This window comes from Lagenorhynchus albirostris, chromosome 5 (assembly GCF_949774975.1).
Source record: "Lagenorhynchus albirostris chromosome 5, mLagAlb1.1, whole genome shotgun sequence".
In the NCBI taxonomy this organism is placed as follows: Eukaryota; Metazoa; Chordata; class Mammalia; order Artiodactyla; family Delphinidae; genus Lagenorhynchus; species Lagenorhynchus albirostris.
This window is the reverse complement of record NC_083099.1, coordinates 16,834,028-16,852,935: the sequence shown is the minus strand read 5'-3', so window position 1 is coordinate 16,852,935 and position 18,908 is coordinate 16,834,028. Positions and strand designations below refer to the sequence as shown.

The 18,908-nt window shown below is 40.3% G+C and overlaps 1 protein-coding gene and 1 long non-coding RNA gene across 5 annotated transcripts in view; one reads left to right on the top strand and one right to left on the bottom strand.

Moving 5' to 3' along the window:
* Window positions 1-234: 234 nt before the first annotated feature.
* On the bottom strand, window positions 235-2,426 carry LOC132520864 (uncharacterized). The gene is made up of 3 exons (XR_009540629.1): window positions 2,026-2,426; window positions 1,699-1,833; window positions 235-519 (listed from the first exon to the last, which is right to left on the bottom strand). It is a non-coding gene; the product is annotated as an uncharacterized LOC132520864 (long non-coding RNA).
* Window positions 1,642-18,908, top strand: part of SELENOT (selenoprotein T) — a 90,682-nt gene continuing 73,415 nt past the window's right edge. For 3 of the 4 annotated variants that reach the window (XR_009540628.1, XR_009540627.1, XM_060149624.1), the window contains exon 1: window positions 1,642-1,891. Coding sequence is in view for 2 of the 4 variants with exons in the window: in XM_060149624.1 (XP_060005607.1) it covers window positions 1,755-1,891 (137 nt within the window). In the remaining 2 variants the exon portion in view is untranslated. The remainder of the gene's footprint in view (window positions 1,892-18,908) is intronic. The other variant, XM_060149623.1, reaches the window with a different exon arrangement.

Sequence of the window (18,908 nt, the reverse complement as noted above, 5' to 3'; positions counted from 1 at the left end):
AGAACTTCCTGTTCAACTATTTCTTGAATTCATACCTGATATATTTCATAACTGCAATACCTGGGCTAAATAATCCAAAATGATTGATGTTTATTCATTCTGAGGCTTTATTTAAAAAATATGACCAAATTTTCCATTGGCACTCCCAATACTCTTCCCAAATCATCCAAAGCCCAGATGCTATAATAATCTTCCTAACACCCTCTTACTGAGACTCCCCTTGATTCCCTGTGGTGTGTGTTCCCTTTGCTGTAATGAATAATACATGAAACTTTTTCAATTCCTGGTGTAATCTTGACCTTAAAGGCTTTGTTTGGTGGGATCTAAAAGACATATCAACCAATGGCAAAGGATTACTTTTTATTTTGGTCCTGATTTTGAAATGGAACTGTGGGGCCCCTGTGGGGCCCTCCTGGGTACAAATCCTTTCTGTGTCTCTGGTTTCTTGTTTGTAGCAAATAGGCTTCATTCAGACTCCTTGACCTTCCCTGAATTCCAAAGGGCAGATTCAAACAGTTGCTAATCAGGGAAGGGACAGAAACAAGGGAGGAGCAGTCAGGAAACAATAGTGCAGCCCTGGGAATATACATAACAATATCTTTGAGTTCCTCTGCAGGAACTAAGGCCCCTACCGTGGTGGAGGATGGTAACTTCAAGCTGAGCACACCACCAACCAACCAGAAGAAAGCCGCACACCCTGCATCCCTCACGCCAAATTTTGCCTATAAAGACTTTTATAGGCAAAACCACCAGGGGTTTCAGGGTTTTAGAGCACAAGCCACCCATCCTCCTTGTATTGGCGCCTTTACAGTAAATGCTGCATTTTCCTTCACTACAGTCCAGTGTCAGTAAATTGGTTTACTGCCCACAGGTGAGCAGACCCAAGTTTCGTTCCGTAACAATTTGAACAAATTAACAATAAAAATAAATAAATATTCTTTAAGATAGAAATTTGAACACTGGATATTTTGGTATTAAGCAATAATTTATTTTTCAAGGTGGGATAATGGTATTGTGGTCAGTTTTCTTCTCCCCAAAGAAAAGTTATGTTTTAGAGATACATGCTTAAAAATCCATAGATGAAGTGATATGTCTGGTATTTGCTTCCTTGGGGGAGAAGTGGTTAGAGCTGTACTATAGACAATTAAGATTGCCAAAATACCAGTAATTGTTAAAGGTCGTTAATGAGTTAGGTAATTATTCTGTTCTTGTATATGTCGAAGTTTTCCAAAGGTCTTTTTAAAAAAGACTCCTTTAGGAGAGCGCAATATTCCAAGTTCAAAGAAAAGGCCATAGCATGCACCCAGAAAGAGTGAAGCATTCCGGTTTGGAAGGCGGGGGCTTTCTCTTTTATCTCCCACACCTGAATCAAGGCTGTTAAACAGGTGTTCCTAAGTGTCTCGGGGAGATAAAAGTCTGAACTACATGAAATTGTATGTAGAACCCAGGTGTGCCAGAAGCTTTAATTAGCAGGCTCCTCTACTATCCCATCAGCTGCTGTTTGTTCTCTACCTATCTCACTCCATCCCAAGAGTCTCCGCGCACATCCAAGATGGTGGGTCAGAACCGTGAAACAGGTCAGCTCTCCCTCCCAGAGCGCGCGCAGGGGCCGGGATACGCAGGCGCATTCCAGCTTCCCTCACGACCTTGGCGGATCGCGCCTGCGCGGTGGGAAGCAGGTCGCGGCTCCGGCTCTACCTTGGGCCGGCTGCAGTCTGAGTCTGAGGGCGGCCGAAGTGGTTTGCTCGTTTAAGATGAGGCTTCTGCTACTTCTCCTGGTGGCGGCGTCAGCGGTGGTCCGGAGCGATGCCTCGGCCAACCTGGGTGGCGTGCCTGGCAAGAGATTAAAGATGCAGTACGCCACGGGGCCGCTGCTCAAGTTCCAGATTTGGTGAGTATGTGCGCCGGCGCCCCGCCGCGCCTTCGCTCGGCGCCTCTCACTACGCGAGGCCGCGGCTTCGCGGCCTAGAGAGCTGAACCTTCCCTGCCCCGGAAGAACGGTGCCAGCAGCCTTCCGCTGCCTACCTTCTCCGGGGCTCTTCCCGGGGATGGCCAGGCCGCCTTCTTTGCCTCCAGACACAACCGCTCACTTCTTTTTTGGTTCCTATAATGGCGGGAATGGGGAAGGAGGGCACGAGAAGGTTAAATACTGAAAGGCGAAGACGCGGGGACACTTGTCAGTACGGAGGACGGGTCGGCGGCGTCACGCCATGGCCACCCGGCTGCCTGCGGAGGTGGGCATGAGTCGGCGCAGGGTCGGCGGAGGAGCTCCAGCATTTGTTTTCCGGTTAACTTCCTCTCGGCTTCCGCGGGGTACGCCAGGCGGCCTCGCTGCCCCGCTAGGCGAAGGTCACCTCGGGTCGTTGAAGGAGACCCGCGAGGGACAGACGCCTTTTTCTCCAGGATCCGCCGGGGTGACTGTTGGGTGAGAGCGTAGGGATTCTGACAGCTGATAAGCTTGGACGGGGAGGCTGATTCTCCGTTAGCAATTTCTAAAGTGTTTTTGTAAAGGAGCACGTTGCTCTTCTGACAACCTTTCGCTCCCAGACAACTGCATCTTCTCCCCCACTCCCCTTACTCCCGTGAGTTCTGCCTTTTAAATCTCTTGGGCATTCAGAGAAATAGAAAAAAACAACCCTTTTCCCCCCACACCCGGCATTTTTCGACAATGTTCTGTAAGTGATTTTGTTGCTACCTAGTTAAGTATTAGAAGCAGAGCAGTAATGCATGTGATAAGGTAAGTGGTGTCGGGGAAGGTTTGAAAGGCTCAGATTAAAAACAAACAAAATTGTAAAGTTGTGGAAATTAGAATCCCGTATCTCAAAAGGTGACTTTTTTCAGAATAGGATGGTTGGATTAGTAAGTCTTCAGAGTCCTGATACTTTGGAACATTGGTGTTGCCCATAATGCATTTAAAATCAGCTTTTTCAAACTTCATGTATTAATATAAGTGTACTAAAGTTTAGATTTTCTACTTATCCAACTAGTTTTTTTGCTTTATCTTTAAAGACTAAGCAAATCTTTAATATTAAATCAATTTAAGTGCTGTTTAAAGAGTCAGAAAATAAGACGGTAAGTCTTTATTTTTGGAGTGAAAACTAAAAACCTTGCAACTTCCTTATGATTAAAAAAAAGCTCTCTGTAGTGTTTACTGTGTGCTTGGCATATATCATCATATCATCTTTCATATATGATACTGTAAGGGGGAGTTATGGCTTGATTATTCTGATTTTTTTCTCCATATTTATTTTTTTCCATTAGAAAGTGGCAGTCGTCTTACTAACATAAATATTGTTAAGGATTAAGTGTGATACTTTGGATTTAAGTAGCTAAAAAAAAGACTGCATTTTCCAAGTTATGTAATTTTTCTATTTTGTATGTCTTGGTTTCACATGGGCTTTTCCAAAATACTCTTCTTTTACAGTTGCTTGTATTGGAATACTTGTCACAATAATTTAACAAATGTACCTTATAAAGTTTTGAAAATGTGTAAACAAATGTAGGGGGAAGGGCATTTAGTCCTTCAAATTAAACTTTTAAAAAAGTCTAAGTACTTCAGTTAAACTTTTGATACTTAATTCTTGTTTCCTTTCCTTTTTTTCTTTAAGTAGAGAATTACAAAAGTCTGTTAAGTATTTTCTTTTGCAGTCATCCTGAGCATGTTACATACAAAAATCCTTCCCTTTTGTTTTTTAATCTGTATATGGGAAATAACTATTAATATGCCCCATGCCATACCCATTACAGGTAAATTTAGCTTGTTTGTTACTTTTTCCCCCAGAGATTAATGTGTATATAGGAAAGTGAATATTTGGTTTCTGATTTTGGTAGAGTTTCTTGGGCATTTATTTGCAAGTTTGTTTGGGAAAGGAGAGGAAGCGAAGACAATTGAGGGTAAATATGTGAAAATTCTTTTAATTCCATTTGAAATCGGAGTGCTATAAAATGCAACTTTTCATTAATTACCAGTGTTAACAAAGGAGAAAACAGTTTTTACCTTCCTTTCCATTGCTTTTGTCCCTTATTATTTTATATTTATTATGAGTACTCTTTCTTTAACTTTAGCTCAATATATCATCTGTTAATTGTGGCACTTTTGTAATTGCTAATAGAAAAAAATAACCCACACATAAATGGAGTTGAAGGGAGAGAGATCAAGCATGCAAAATAGCTTAAAACAAACTTTCCTATTTTGTGTTGATGTATTTTCTCAGTAAATCCTCATTCAGTACCTGCTTGTGCCAAGGGCTAAAGATACCTTGGTGAACAAGACAAATGTGGCTCCTCTGGAAGCCTACAGAGAGGCACAGACTTACTTTATGTACCTGAGTGTTTGATTTATTACATCCGTTGATTGAGCAATTGAATTAGATAAGTTTGATGACATTCATTGCATATTTGGGGGAAAAATTTGTACTGCTTATTTGGACGTTTAAGTATTAAACATAAAAAAGGAAGTTCTCTAATCAGAGCTTAAAATAAAGTTCCCTCGTCACATTTTCCTTTCTTGTGATTTTTTTTTGTGTAAATGTATTCTGACAGGTACTGTTTGGCATGTTTGTATGCATGCTTTTTTCCTCCCATACATGTGAATTAACATGTCATCAGATTTACAGCATTTTATCAGTTGTTGGAGTTTAAAAGATTACTATCTACAGCTCTTTATGGTTAACACTTATGTGAATATTTGACAGTTGATTTACTAAGAATAGTGGGTTAAAGTTAATATATCAAAACATAAGCAGAAGACAGCAGAATTTTCCAGTTTTTGTTAATTTAAGAATCCACTGCTATAATTTTAGGACAACCAACTTCTAAATGGAGTTTTAAGAGGTAAATGAAGCAACTACTAGAAGAACATACCAATTTAGCCTTTGCTTTGATGGTATGGAGGCAAGAAAATAAAGACCTAAGTCTGATTTGGGTGTTGATACTGATCAAGATTAGTAAAATGCTGAATTGAAGAAATCTGAGAAATTGGGAGTTATAGAGATCATGTTAGTTACTTAGACAACATTTGTATATTTAACAAATATTTGTGCACCGACTGTGTGAAGGTGCTTTGCTTGGTGCTGGGAATTCCATTCAGTGCTCTCATAGATGTTAAAGGCAAGAGTAGAAGGCAGTCGTTAATCCATGGACAACACATAAAATTACAGTTGTGTTAATTGCTGTAGGAAAGTAATGATATGAAAGAGACCTAGTCACAGGGTCAGGGAAGGTTTCCATGAGAAAATGAACTTTGAACTGAGGCTTGAAGGATAAAATGTATTTAGAGAGCACTGTTGGGCAATGGAAATAGCACGTTCAGTGACCTTACAGTAGGAGAGAATATAATTTTTTTTTTTTGCTATTATATCAATTGTACTTTTTTTCTGAATTTTATTTTTTTATACAGCAGGTTCTTATTAGTTATCCATTTTATACATATTAGTGTATACATGTCAATCCCAATCTCCCAATTCATCACACTACCACCCCCACCCCCCGGCCACTTTCCCCCGTTGGTGTCCATACGTTTGTTCTCTACATTTGTGTCTCTATTTCTGCCCTGCACACTGGTTCATCTGTACTATTTTTCTGGGTTCCACATATATGCATTAATATACGATATTTGTTTTTCTCTTTCTGACTGACTTCACTCTGTATGACAGTCTCTAGATCCATCCATGTCTCTACAAGTGACCCAATTTTGTTCCCTTTTATGGCTGAGTAATATTCCATTGTATATATGTACCACATCTTCTTTACCATTCATCTGTCGATGGGCATTTAGGTTGCTTCCATGACCTGGCTATTGTAAATAGTGCTGCAGTGAATATTGGGGTGCATGTGTCTTTTTGAATTATGGTTTTCTCTGGGTATATGCCTAGCAGTGGGATTGCTGGGTCATATGGTAATTCTATTTTTAGTTTTTATGGAACCTCCATACTGTTCTCCATAGTGGCTGTATCAATTTACATTCCCACCAACAGTGCAAGAGGGTTCCCTTTTCTCCACACCCTCTCCAGCATTTGTTGTTTGTAAATTTTCTGATGATGCCCATTCTAACTGGTGTGAGGTGATACCTCACTGTAGTTTCGATTTTCATTTCTTTAATAATTAGTGATGTTGAGCAGCTTTTCATGTGCTTCTTGGCCATCTGTATGTCTTCTTTGGAGACATGTCTATTTAGGTCTTCTGCCCATTTTTGGATTGGGTTGTTTGTTTTTTTAATATTGAACTGCATCAGCTGTTTATGTATTTTGGAGATTAATCCTTTGTCCTGTTGATTCGTTTGCAAATATTTTCTCCCATTCTGAGGGTTGTCTTTTCGTCTTGTTTGTAGTTTCCTTTGCTTGGCAGAAGCTTTTGTTTCATTAGGTCCCATTTGTTTATTTTTGTTTTTATTTCCATTACTCTAGGAGGTGGATCAAAAAAGATCTTGCTGTGATTTATGTTGAAGGGTGTTCTTCATATGTTTTCCTCTAAGAGGTTTATAGTGTCCAGTCTTACATTTAGGTCTCTAATCCATTTTGAGTTTATTTTTGTGTGTGGTGTTAGGGAGTGTTCTAACTTCATTCTCTGACATGTAGCTGTCCAGTTTTCCCAGCACCAAGAGACTGTCTTTTCTCCACTGTATATCCTTACCTCCTTTGTCATAGATTAGTTGACCATGTGGGTTTATCTCTGGGCTTTCTGTCCTGTTCCATTGATCTATATTTCTGTTTTTGTGCCAGTACCATATTGTCTTGATTACTGTAGCTTTGTAGTATACTCTGAAGTCAGGGAGCCCGATTCCTACAGCTCCGTATTTTTCCCTCATGACTGCTTTGGCTATTTGGGGTCTTTTGTGTCTCCGTACAAATTTTAAGACTTTTTGTTCTAGTTCTGTAAAAAATTCCGTTGGTAATTTGATAGGGATTGCATTGAATCTGTAGGTTGCTTTGGGTAGTATAGTCATTTTCACAATATTGATTCTTCCAATCCAAGAAGGGAACATAATTTCTTGAGGCCAAGGCTGCTGACCTTAAAGACCAAAGAGAAGGTAGCACAGACCCTGGAAGGTCTGGATGGCTATGTTAAGGAAAAACCAGTAAGTATTGTGGAAAAGACATTGCAAGGAACACAAAAATAGATGTGGGGAGACCATTTTAGGGGACTCTTGGAGTTGCCCAGGCAAGAGACAATGGAGCTTGAAATAGAAGGGTGGTGGTAGGAGTAAAGGGACAGGTTTAAGAGATTTTTTTGCAGATAAATTTAGCAGTTCTTGGTGATTACATTATTTGAGGGGCCGGAGAGGTGGCATGCAATGAGAGGTGTCACGGTGACTCCTGAGTTCTGGAGCGATGCTGTGCCATTCACTGTAGTGATAAACAAAGAAGACAATTTTTATGGTTTTTTTTGCAGGGCAGGGGGTGGGGGGGACTGAAGGGGATGAATCCTGAATTAAAAAAAAATTTGCATAGGTTACAATGTTGTGTTAATTTCAAGTGTACAGCAAAGCGATTGTTATAGATATACTATATATATAGTATATATTTTTACTTATAGATATATGTAAGTATATATAGTATATATATTTTTTTTCAGATTCGTTTCCATTATAGGTTATTACAAGATGTTAAGTGTAGTTTCCTGTGCTATATAGTAGGTCCCTGTTGTTTACCTGTTTTATATATAGTAGTGTGTATATGTTAATCCTAAACTCTTAATTTATTCCCCCCACCCCTATCCTGTTTGGTAACCATAAGTTTGTTTTGCTTTGTTGCTGAGTTTTTAAAACTAAAAACACAGTAGTTAGGGGAAAATCCTACAAAGAAATTTTCGTCTCCCCAAAATAGTCACAGTAACTGACACTAAAAATTTAAATAACAGTTATTATATATCTCCAAACCTACAATATGATAGGTTGTAAGATACACCATTATTCTGTATACCACTCAGAAGGAAAAAACTGTGGCCATTTAAACTGTGACACACTAATGGTTATAAGATAAATCTTGGTTTTTAAAAAGATGCTAAATAGGAAGAATGTACTACTTGGAAACAGTGAAGTAAAGGAGTAATAAGATAAGTTGATTCAGATTGTAGAGTAGTACAGAGTGCTCTAGAGAACAAATAAAATGGTGGCTGCTGCACCTACCACTATGTTAGATTTTTAAAGTTACATAGAATTTAGTCACCAATTTTGTTTGTTTGTTTTTTGCGGTACGCGGCCTCTCACTGTTGTGGCCTCTCCCGCTGCGGAGCACAGGCTCCGGACGCGCAGGCCAAGCGGCCATGGCTCACGGCCCCAGCCGCTCCGCAGCGTGTGGGATCTTCCTGGACCAGGGCACAAACCCGCGTCCCCTGCATCGGCAGGCGGACTCCCAACCACTGCGCCACCAGGGAAGCCCTGTTTTTTTTTTTTTTTTAACCATTTTAAGCAATAAATAGCTCAGGAGTTAACTGAATACCGTGCACAAAATAGTTGTTTCTTCTTAATAATGAAGTACCTTAGTTCAAAGCTTTTAGATGTAAGTAAAATATGAATGGTTTAAGGTTTTATCTTCTCTTACAGAAAATGGGAACATTGTTTCCTTACAGTTTGCCATTAACGTAAGTGGTAGAGATCAAATTTAATATACTATTTGGAAATCTCATAAATAACCTCGTAGATTTTGAATGGTATAGGTACTGGGAAGGTGAGCATTTACTGGACTAGCAGTTTGGAGGCCTAGTTCTTAACTCCTTCTGCCTTTTATCTTCTGAATGACTTTGGGGAAATATTTAATCTCTAGCTCTCAACTTGTTCATCTGTAAAATAAGGGTGTTGGTTGCATTCCAGTTACCTCTAATATTCTATTATTAGGTACTGTAAAGAAGCTTGAAGGAAAAAAGTAAAAGCATGCATGTATGTTTCATTTCCATCTCTGTCACTTAAGAGTGTAGTTGGAGTCCTCTGGTTCATTTGATTTTTGCCACCGTCCCTGCTTTTCAAAAAGGAAAATCATGTTTTCACATCCTTTATCTTGATTGGGGTGTAGCTTGGGAGTGATAAGGAAGAAATCTTGGTCACAGATTTTAGCACGAAGTGCTCATAATCAAGCCCTTGTTTTGTTTTGTTTGTTTTAATTTTTATTGGAGTATAGTTGATTTACAGTGTTGTGTTATCAGGCCCTTGTTTTTTTGTTTTATTTTTGTGGTACGCCGGCCTCTCCTGTTGCGGCTGCGGACACACAGGCTCAGCGGCCATGGGTCCCCAGCCGCTCCGCGGCATGTGGGATCTTCCCGGACCGGCACGGACGCAGGCGGACTCTCAACTACTGCACCACCAGGGACGCCGAGGCCCTTGTTTTTAATGTCCCCTTTTTCATGCCACTTGTTTTCCTGTTTTGTCCAATTTTTAGGAAGATACGAATTTGTTGTTCACAGTAACATTTGAAGACCAGTTGTCTGGTGGGAGAGACAGACATGTAAACAATATAACAGTAAACCACTCTGTTCTGAGTGTTCTAAAAGAAGTCTTAAAAACCCAGAGAGAAGAAGTATTACTTATTCAGGGAGAGTTGGAAGGCTTTGCAGAGGAGGAAATGAAATTTTGCAAGGGTATGGGGAACTCTACCAGGAGATACAGAGAATGAGCTTTACTAGCTAAAAGAAGAACACATGCAAATGAAGCCTGACTCAGCATAGAGGGGGAGGAGGAGACAGGAAATGAGGAGAGCTGGAGTAAGCTAATCAGTTAAAAACGCCTAGCACAGTGTACCTGCTACTACCATTTATCAAGTGCTCATTATCGTAACTTATTATTTGTATTGTCTTTAATGTTGTAATAAGACCTGCAGTAAATAAACCTTTGAAAGCTTTACTTATTGACTTTCAGCTTAAAAAAGTGAAAATAGCTCTCTGGCTGTTGATGCCGAAAGCTCAGCTTCTGTGTACTTCTGTGTACATCTGGCTGTTGATGCCAAAAGCTCAGCTTCTGTGTACACTTCTGTGTACACTGCGGAATTGAATCTCGGAGACAAAGTTTTGGGTGAAGTAGAAAAGGATAGCTTTATTGCTTTGCCAGGCAAAGGGGAACACAGCGGGCTCCTGCCTTGAAAAGCTATGTGTCCCAACCCAGGAGGATTTGAGGAGGAGTCTTACAGCAGTAATTCAAGGGTGGGGTCGTGGACAAGGTTAGGGTGTGTGCAGGGTCTCTTAATCTTGATGAGCTTCTCTGGTCCCTTTAATCTTCCCTCAGGTGGTTTCTTGGCTGCTCCTCCCTTGATTAGCAACTGTTCATGGAGGCTGGAGTCTTGACAATAAGAAATGGGGGACAAAAAGTCTTCCGTGCCCTGGAGCCCCACAGGATCCTTCTCGGTTTCACTGTGAAAATAACATGTTAACTGTAAAAATAATTTTAGAAAAAGTATATGGAAGAAAGTGAAATATCCTTGTAACTCTTTAATAACATTTTGAAGAACCTCCTTCAAGCCGACTCTTTGCGCAGAAACATAATGCTATATAATTTTATATTAGTGAGTTTATAGTTGTATGCTTTTTTGAAATTTGCCTTCCCCTCATCACTTATCTTTTCATATCGACAGATACTGTTCTGTATCAACAGGCACAGTACTCCATAAGATGGGTATTCTTTAATTTATTTAAGCCACTGAATCTGTTTGTTTAATATTTATGTTTGTAAGGCCAACTGGCCCGAGGCAGGGGAGCACAATCAGATTCACAGGTTGTATCAGACTGAAATTCTCCGGACCACCCAGTTCCAGGAACTGACCTGGGGACTTTGCACCTGGCCCAGCCTTCCCGCCTTTCGAGGGGCGGGACTAACGGTCCCCCAGGATACCCGAAAAGACCACCAAATAAGGAATACCCTGCGCCCTCCCAGATTCACCACACCCCTTTCCCTTCTTCCCCTATAAAATCTTGCCCAACCCTCGCCGGAGTGCGACTTCTCTGGCCCCTTTCTCTCGGACCAGTGAACCTCGCCCGGGAGTGCTCCCTAATAAAGCTCACTTGAAGCTTTCCTCTGTTTCGCGGTGCCATTTGTTAAGATCCGACCTTACAATGTTGGTCCTAATTTTTCATAAAATTACTTTGTTAAGATGACTGTCCTCAGATATCATGTGTGCTTGTCCAATTATTTCCATAAACTAAATCCATAGAAGTAAAATATTATGATTACGTTAATGGGTATCACATTTAAAATTTTGACATAATTAAACTAGTTAATATTCCTACCAGAAGATCTTAAAGTGGGTTGGGTTTTTAAAATTCTCTAGTTTATTGCACTGTAATTAGAGAATGTGACATTTGCTGTTATGTTTTATTCCTCGGACATACTGAGGCCTTAGGCCCAGGAGACAGCCTCTCAACCCTGAGGAACTATTCTGAAGAAGGGAGGAGCCAGAATATATAGAAGTTAAAAAAAAAAAAACCTCCAGGTTATCGGAACATCAAAAGATTAGTGTTCATTAAAGAAAACCAGACATCTCAAGTTAATGAATTTAGTGCTTTTCTGTGTATGGGAAGATGCAAGAGTCTTTTTCCATCCTGAATCTCCTCAGGGTGCACAGCTGGGGGTGTCTGCAGTGGCTTGATGGTTGCAGCATCCTTTGTTTACTGATAGTTGGTGACATTCTTCATCCACCTACTTACTAGGCTTTCTTTGTGACCTAACATAGATGGTCAATTGTTGTGTTTTTTTGTTTTTTGTTTTTTTGTGGTACGCGGGCCTCTCATCGCTGTGGCCTCTCCCCCTGCGGAGCACAGGCTCCGGACGCGCAGGCCCAGCGGCCATGCCCCACAGGCCCAGCCGCTCCGCGGCATATGAGATCTTCCCAGACCGGGGCGCGAACCCGTGTCCGCTGCATCGGCAGGCGGACCCTCAACCACTGCGCCACCAGGGAAGCCCAGATGGTCAATTGTTGTAAATATTCTGTGGTCTCTCAGGGTGTTTTCTATAGGAAAAAACTGATGTATCTGTGGATTCCATTTATTGATGATACTATTCAGATCTTCTGTACTTTTTATTATTCATCTTCTAACACTGATTCAGTTTTCCACCGATCAATTTTCTTCTTCAGGGCCTTGAAATATTTTTTTAAATTCTGCTTTTGATTTTGAGGTTTCTTACAGTCCTTCCTTACCTCTTTTATCATCCTTTTCTTCCGCTTCTTGCAGAATATTTTTGGGTGTCGGTTCTTGTTTTGAATCTTTTGTTAGATATTTTTGCTCTTTCAATTTGTGACACTTTTTCCATAGTCCCTCGGGTGTTTTGTTTTGTTTTTTCGTTCCTGTTTCTCAAGCAAGACAAGGGAAACAACTTCGGATATTATCAACTGGTGAACTGTATCTTCTCCATTAGACTGTTACAGCTTACTCTCTCTTCATTAGAATGTTGCCAGCATCAGAAAGGCATAGATTTTTGTCTGTTTTGCTTGCTGCCATATATCTTTAGAGCCTAAAACAGTACCTGTCATCAGGCAATATTTATTGAAAAAGTGAGTACAATCTCGTGGTAGTCCACTGTGTTTGGTTCTGACATAACCTATCTTCTTCCTCCTCACTTCCCTTTAAAAATTCTTAACTGGAGTATAGATCAATGTTTTCTGATACTGTTCCTTTCAGGTGGATTTCTACTTGGTTGACCTCTGCTTCAGTTTGGTAGCTTTTAGGCATAGAATGTGATACATGTAAAACTTCAGTTTTGAACATACTCTTCACTCAGTAACGTTCTCGACCTGGCCTCCATCTCTGCTGATGGGGCTAAACTTGCAGAATTCATTGTGTTATTGTCAGTCATCTTGCTGCTGCTCTTATTGGCCAACACACCCTTACTGCTTATCCTGTTGGTGGTTTTCTTTCTTAGATCCCTGGGTTTTTTAATCGAGTTTATTCTAATGTCTGAAGTCAGTCTACAACCAACAGGTAAAAGTATAAGACAAACAGGAAAGCAGTAAAGCAGACAAGAGACATATCCAGTTTTGCCATTGAATTAGCATAGAACACAATATATTTTTTTTATCAGTCTCTCTAACAAATGATAAAAATGCACCGAGCATGAATTTTATGGTGTGTGAATTATATCTCAATTTTTTAAAATGTATTGTAAAGAATAAAAGTGTTGTAGGAAGGGGGACCCCTTCCTGAGAGTGGGCTCTTGTCTAACACTTGGAAATGAATTGTCTGAGGAGACACACATGCTGACAAAGCAAGAGACTTTATTTGGAAGGGGCGCCTGGGCGTAGAGCAGGAGGGTAAGGGAATCCAGGAGGACTGCTCTGCCACGTGACTCGCAGTCTCGGGTTTTATGGTGGTGGGTTAGTTTCTGGGTTGTCTCTGGCCAGTCATTCTGACTCAGGGTCCTTCCTGGTGGCGCGTGCAACTGCTCAGCCAAGATGGATTCCAGCGAGGAGGATTCTGGGAGGTGGACATGTGGCATCTGCTCTCTTTTTTTTTTTTTTTTTGCGGTACGTGGGCCTCTCACTGTTGTGGCCTCTCCCGTTGCGGAGCACAGGCTCCAGACGCGCAGACTCAGCGGCCATGGCTCACGGGCCCAGCCGCTCCGCGGCATGTGGGATCTTCCCGGACCGGGGCACGAATCCGTGTCCCCTGCATCGGCAGGCGGACTCTCCACCACTGAGCCACCAAGGAAGCCCCTCCTCTCTCTTTTTGACCTTTCCCGAATTCTTCCCTTTGGTGGTGGCTTGTTAGTTCGTGTTCCTTACCAGGATCTCCTGTCATAAAATAACTCACACACATTGTTACTGTCTTTGCCTGGCCAGGGCGGGCAGTTTCAGTCAGTGTTTCCTCTAACAGAAGCATCAAGTTATGTATGAAATAATTTAAGATGAGACAAAAATTCCTGCAAAATGCGGGTAAGTCACCATTTATTGAATGCTTTTATCAAGTCACTTTTACTGAGTGGCTGCCATACCTTATAAATCTGTTGATGAGAAATGCTTTCCAGAGTAAAGAGATAAAATTCCTTCCCCACAAAGAGCTGAGGAACTTACACAATTTATAAATTCTTTTTTTTTTCCCTCCGGTACGCGGACCTCTCACCGTTGTGGCCTCTCCCGTTGCGGAGCACAGGCTCCGGACGCGCAGGCTCAGCGGCCATGGCTCACAGGCCCAGCCGCTCTGCGGCATGTGGGATCTTCCCGGACCGGGGCACGAACCCGTGTCCCCTGCATCGGCAGGCGGACTCTCAACCACTGCGCCACCAGGGAAGCCCAAAATTTATAAATTCTTTGTGGAATAGTGTGCAGCAAAATATCCTGAAATGTTATGCCAAAGGTATAGGAAAACTAGAAACTAGTGATCTCAAGAATAAGACACAAAGAAGGAAGAGAATAAAAACAGATCATTAATTGAATTTTTGGTTTATCAAATCTTTGGAAAAAACTCTAAGGAAGCCTGAATTTTTTTAAATTTTGGCCGTACCACATAGTATGTGGAATCTTAGTTCCCTGACCAGGGATCGAACCGAGCTCCCTGCAGTGGTAACGCAGAGTCTTAACCACTGAAGCAGCAGGGAAGTCCCAGGAAGCCTGGAATCTTAGAAGCCACGTTAGGCATATTTTGTATTCGTATGCGTTTTTACTGTGGTGGCCACTGCGGTGCTCCTAGAGTGAGGCAGCTGGAAGGGAAATCACTTGATTTCATATAATACAGTTCTTAAACCTGATAAGCTCCATAGCTGTTTAGTGCTGTTTTTCAACTTTTAAAAACGCTAGGGTCTGTGATACAGAGTGAAGTAAGTTAGAAAGAGAAAAACAAATATCGTATGCTAATGCATATATATGAAACTTTAAAAAGCGGTACAGATGAACCTATTTGCAGGGCAGGAATAGAGACAGATGTAGAGAACAAACGTGTGGACAAGGGGGAGGGGGAGAATGAAGTGGGAGATTGGGATTGACATATATACACTACCATGTGTAAAACATAGCTAGTGCCAACCTGCTGTATAAGTGCAGGGAGCTCAGCTTGGTGCTCTGTGATGACCTAGAGGGGTAGAGTGGCAGGTCGGGTGGGGCAGGAGGGAGGTCCAAGAGGGAGGGGACATATGTATACATATAGCTGATTCACTTCCTTGTACAGCAGAAACTAACACAACATTGTAAAACAACTACACCGCAATTAAAACAAAACAGAACAAAAGGCTGAGCAAGTTCTGATGTACCTTTTGATCTTCATTCAAAGGACTTCATTCAAAGTCCTTTTTTTTTTTATTGAAGTGTAGTATAGTTGATTTAGTGTTTCAGGTGTACAGCAAGGTGATTCAATTAGTTTTTCAGATTCTTTTCCATTATAGGTTATTACAAGATATTGAATATAGTTCCCTGTGCTATACAGTAGGTCCTTGTCTTTTATCTATTTTATATATAGTAGTGGGTATTTGTGAATCCCAAGTTCCTAATTTATCCCTCCCCCCACCCCTGTGGTAACCATAAGTTTGTTTTCTATGTCTGTGGGTCTATTTCTGTTTTGTACATAAGTTCATTTGTATCTTTTTTAGATTCCACATATAAGTGATATATGCTATTTGTCTTTGTCTGGCTTATTCACTTAGTATGATAATCTCTAGGTCCATCCATGTTGCTGCAAATGGAATTATTTCATTCCTTTTTATGGCTGAGTAATATTCCACCGTATATATGTACCACATCTTCTTTATCCATTCATCTGTTGATGAACGTTTACGTTGCCTCCATGCCTTGGCTGTTGTAAATAGTGCTGCTGTGAACATTGTGTGAGCACTCTTGTTTATAATTTTTAAAAAAAGCATTTATAAGGTTAGTCTGTTCACTCCTGAATATCTTGTTTCTTGTATGGTTTATAGAGCCCCTTGTTCAGATTTCATTGCTTAAAACACTTAGAGCAGGTAACGTACCAGACAAATGTCTATTAGTGCTTCTACTAAACAGAGCAAGGAGAAGTAAAGATTACCTCTAAAAACCCAGTGTTCATTGCATTGGTCAATGCTGTTGACAATTAGAAAGCATGGTAAAAATACCTTCCTGATTTTCTGCATACACCATGGGAGAAATATTAGTTGACATTCTTAGAATGCAAGTAGAGAAACCAGTTTTGAACTGCTTTAAACAACACATTTGGAAATCTGTTTAAAACTACTAAAAGAATAGTATAGAATCCAAAGGCAGGAATGCATCAGTGCCTGAAGATGGCCTGAAATAGAAAACTGAAAGGTCTGAGAGGACTTCATACACTCTTGCTCTGGCTCACATCTGTATTCTTCTCAGTAAAATATATTTCGTTTTTCTTTTTCTCTTTGAAGATTGATTTATCTCCTCAGTCTTTTTTTTTTTTTTTACTACTTTAAAAATTTATTTATTTATTTATTTATGGCTGTGCTGGGTCTTCATTGCTGCACATGGGCTCTCTCTAGTTGCAGCACGTGGAGGGCTATTCTTCATTGAGGTTTGTGGGCTTCTCATTGCAGTGGCTTCTCTTGTGGCACACAGGCTGTAGAGCACGTGGGCTCAGTAGTTGCGACTCGTGGGCTCAGTAGTTGTACATGGGCTTAGTTGCTCTGCGGCATGTAGGATCTTCCCAGGCCAGGGATAGAACCTGTGTCCCCTGCATTGGCAGGCGGGTTCTCCACCACTGTGCCACCAGGGAAGTCCTCCTCAGTACTTTTGAAAGATTACCACTCTCCTCTACCTACAACAGCTCTGATTAAATGTTTACCTGTCTGGAGATAGTTACTTTTTAAAATTCCAGTTCTTCATTTTTAGGGAGGAAACTCAAGCCTTCATGACAGGTTTGCATTTCTGGAACATTAGATATTGGCAAGGGGTTGGGTGTTATTGTATAAACAGGATCCAATCCTATGTGTGGGTGGGAGGATAATTGGAGGGGAGCTTATCGTAAATAAAAGGGGAAGGTGAGTTCAAGAGATGCGAAAAATAGAAATCACAAGTATTTACTTCATAACAGTAAATATCTGAGATTTTGCCCCCATTTTCCTTTAATAAGGAGATAGGAGAGGTTGGGGTTTGTGACAGACTCAAGTTGATATAAGTAGGCATTTGACTACAATTAGGGGCAGATGTTAGTATAGAAAAGGAAAAGTGGGATGGTTGGCACCATGGATTAGGAGACTGAAACTTGATGGGCTTAAAAAAGCACAGAATCTATTTGAAATAGCATGGACAAATTGCCTAAATTTCCTTTCTGTTCATTACAGAAAGACGATCTAATTTGTATGTAAGTTCTTTCTTTTAGAAAATTAATCTTAGCAAAGTATTGTGTAAAATATTTTAAATTAAACAACTGCAGAAGTTGACTCCATGTAGTAAGATACTTTTGTATTGCAAGAAGGAGATTTGCAAGGTGATTAGGACTTAAATTAAGATTTCTTTTCACAGTTTAATTTACTTAAGGGCCTTTGGTCCAGGGGCAGAAGAAATAGGCAGCAGCTACAACATATTTTTAGCATGTTTACATATTTATTCGTTGAAGGTATACTATGAGCTATATAGTTTTACTCACTGACCCAGAAAGAGTGAAAAGTTGAAAGAACTGGGTGTGGTGGTAGAGGTGGAATGATTACTGGCTCCTTACCATGTGTGCCTTTAACTTAACATTTTGCCCACCTTGATAAACAGTAGGTATGTTTTATTTTGGAAAACATCTGTCAGCAGTAGAGATGGCTATTTCAAAACAATTTGAACATTTGGGGAAAATTATTACATAGGGAAAAAGTTACTTGTTTTTTCTTCACAAGTCTCAAAGCAAATGTAGGGAGGAAAGTTTACTAATGCATAAGTAAACTTGCCTAAAAATAGGTTGTGTCAGTCTTGTAAACTACTTCATTTTTCAGAAATAAGAAATGTACAGTTTGTTTTGAGGTATAACACATTAGTTTCAGGTGTACAATGTAGTGACTTGATATTTGTATATATTGCAAAACGATCACCACGATAAGTCCAGTTAATGTCCATCACCATACAGTTACATTAATTCTTTTCTTGTGATGAGAACTTTCAAGATCTCTCCTAGCTTTCAAATATGAAATACAGTATTATTAATTACAGTCAACCATGCTGTACATTATATATCCCCACGACTTTATCATTTTATAACTGGAAATTTGAAGAAACTTACAAGGTTTAAAGTCCTTTTTATATTTCAAGATTATGGATTGATTCTGTTTGAAATTTGATAAAAAGATTTGTGACTGAGGAGTTGAGACCTGAAGAACCAAGGATAGAGTTAGGCTTCTGAGCATAATAGCCAGAAAACTGGGTGACTAGGAGGACTCTGACCTAAAGTGTGGCCTGTATATAGACATACTTTCCTTTACGAAGGGTTGGAAGTCCCAGAGCAAATATGAGGACTGTTGGGGTTCACAGGCTTAGTTCACCCAGAGGGAAAATCTATATCTTCATCATGGAAGAACCTCAAGAGATATCTGCTATTTTATGGGTACTTGATTGTGGCTTTGTGGACACAGGGAAGGTTAGCTCTTACATCATCTAACTTTTATTGAGGTTTAATGGAAAGGGCCTAGGATCTCAAATCACAAAGTCTGTGTTCTGATCTCAGTCCTGACTAAGGGCAGGGACCATATCTGAAGTCACTTGATCTCTCTGGGTTTCAATTTTTTCCCCTTCATCTATAAAAAAGGAAATTTCAACTCAAGGAAATTTCAACTCAGGTAAGTCTCCAGCTCTCAATTAATGCATTAAAAGTTATCTACTATCATTTTAGATCATCAACTCCATTGTAAACACCGATGCAAACTTAGGCATTGAAATCAGGTGGCATTTCTTGGTTTCAAGGTAGTTAGGCATATAAGTGCTTTACATTTTTTTTGGTAGTATCTTCAAAACAAAAGCAACATTAAAATTTTCTTATATAGAAAGCAGTTGTGAATCTGACAACAGTAATAATAAAATATTGGATAA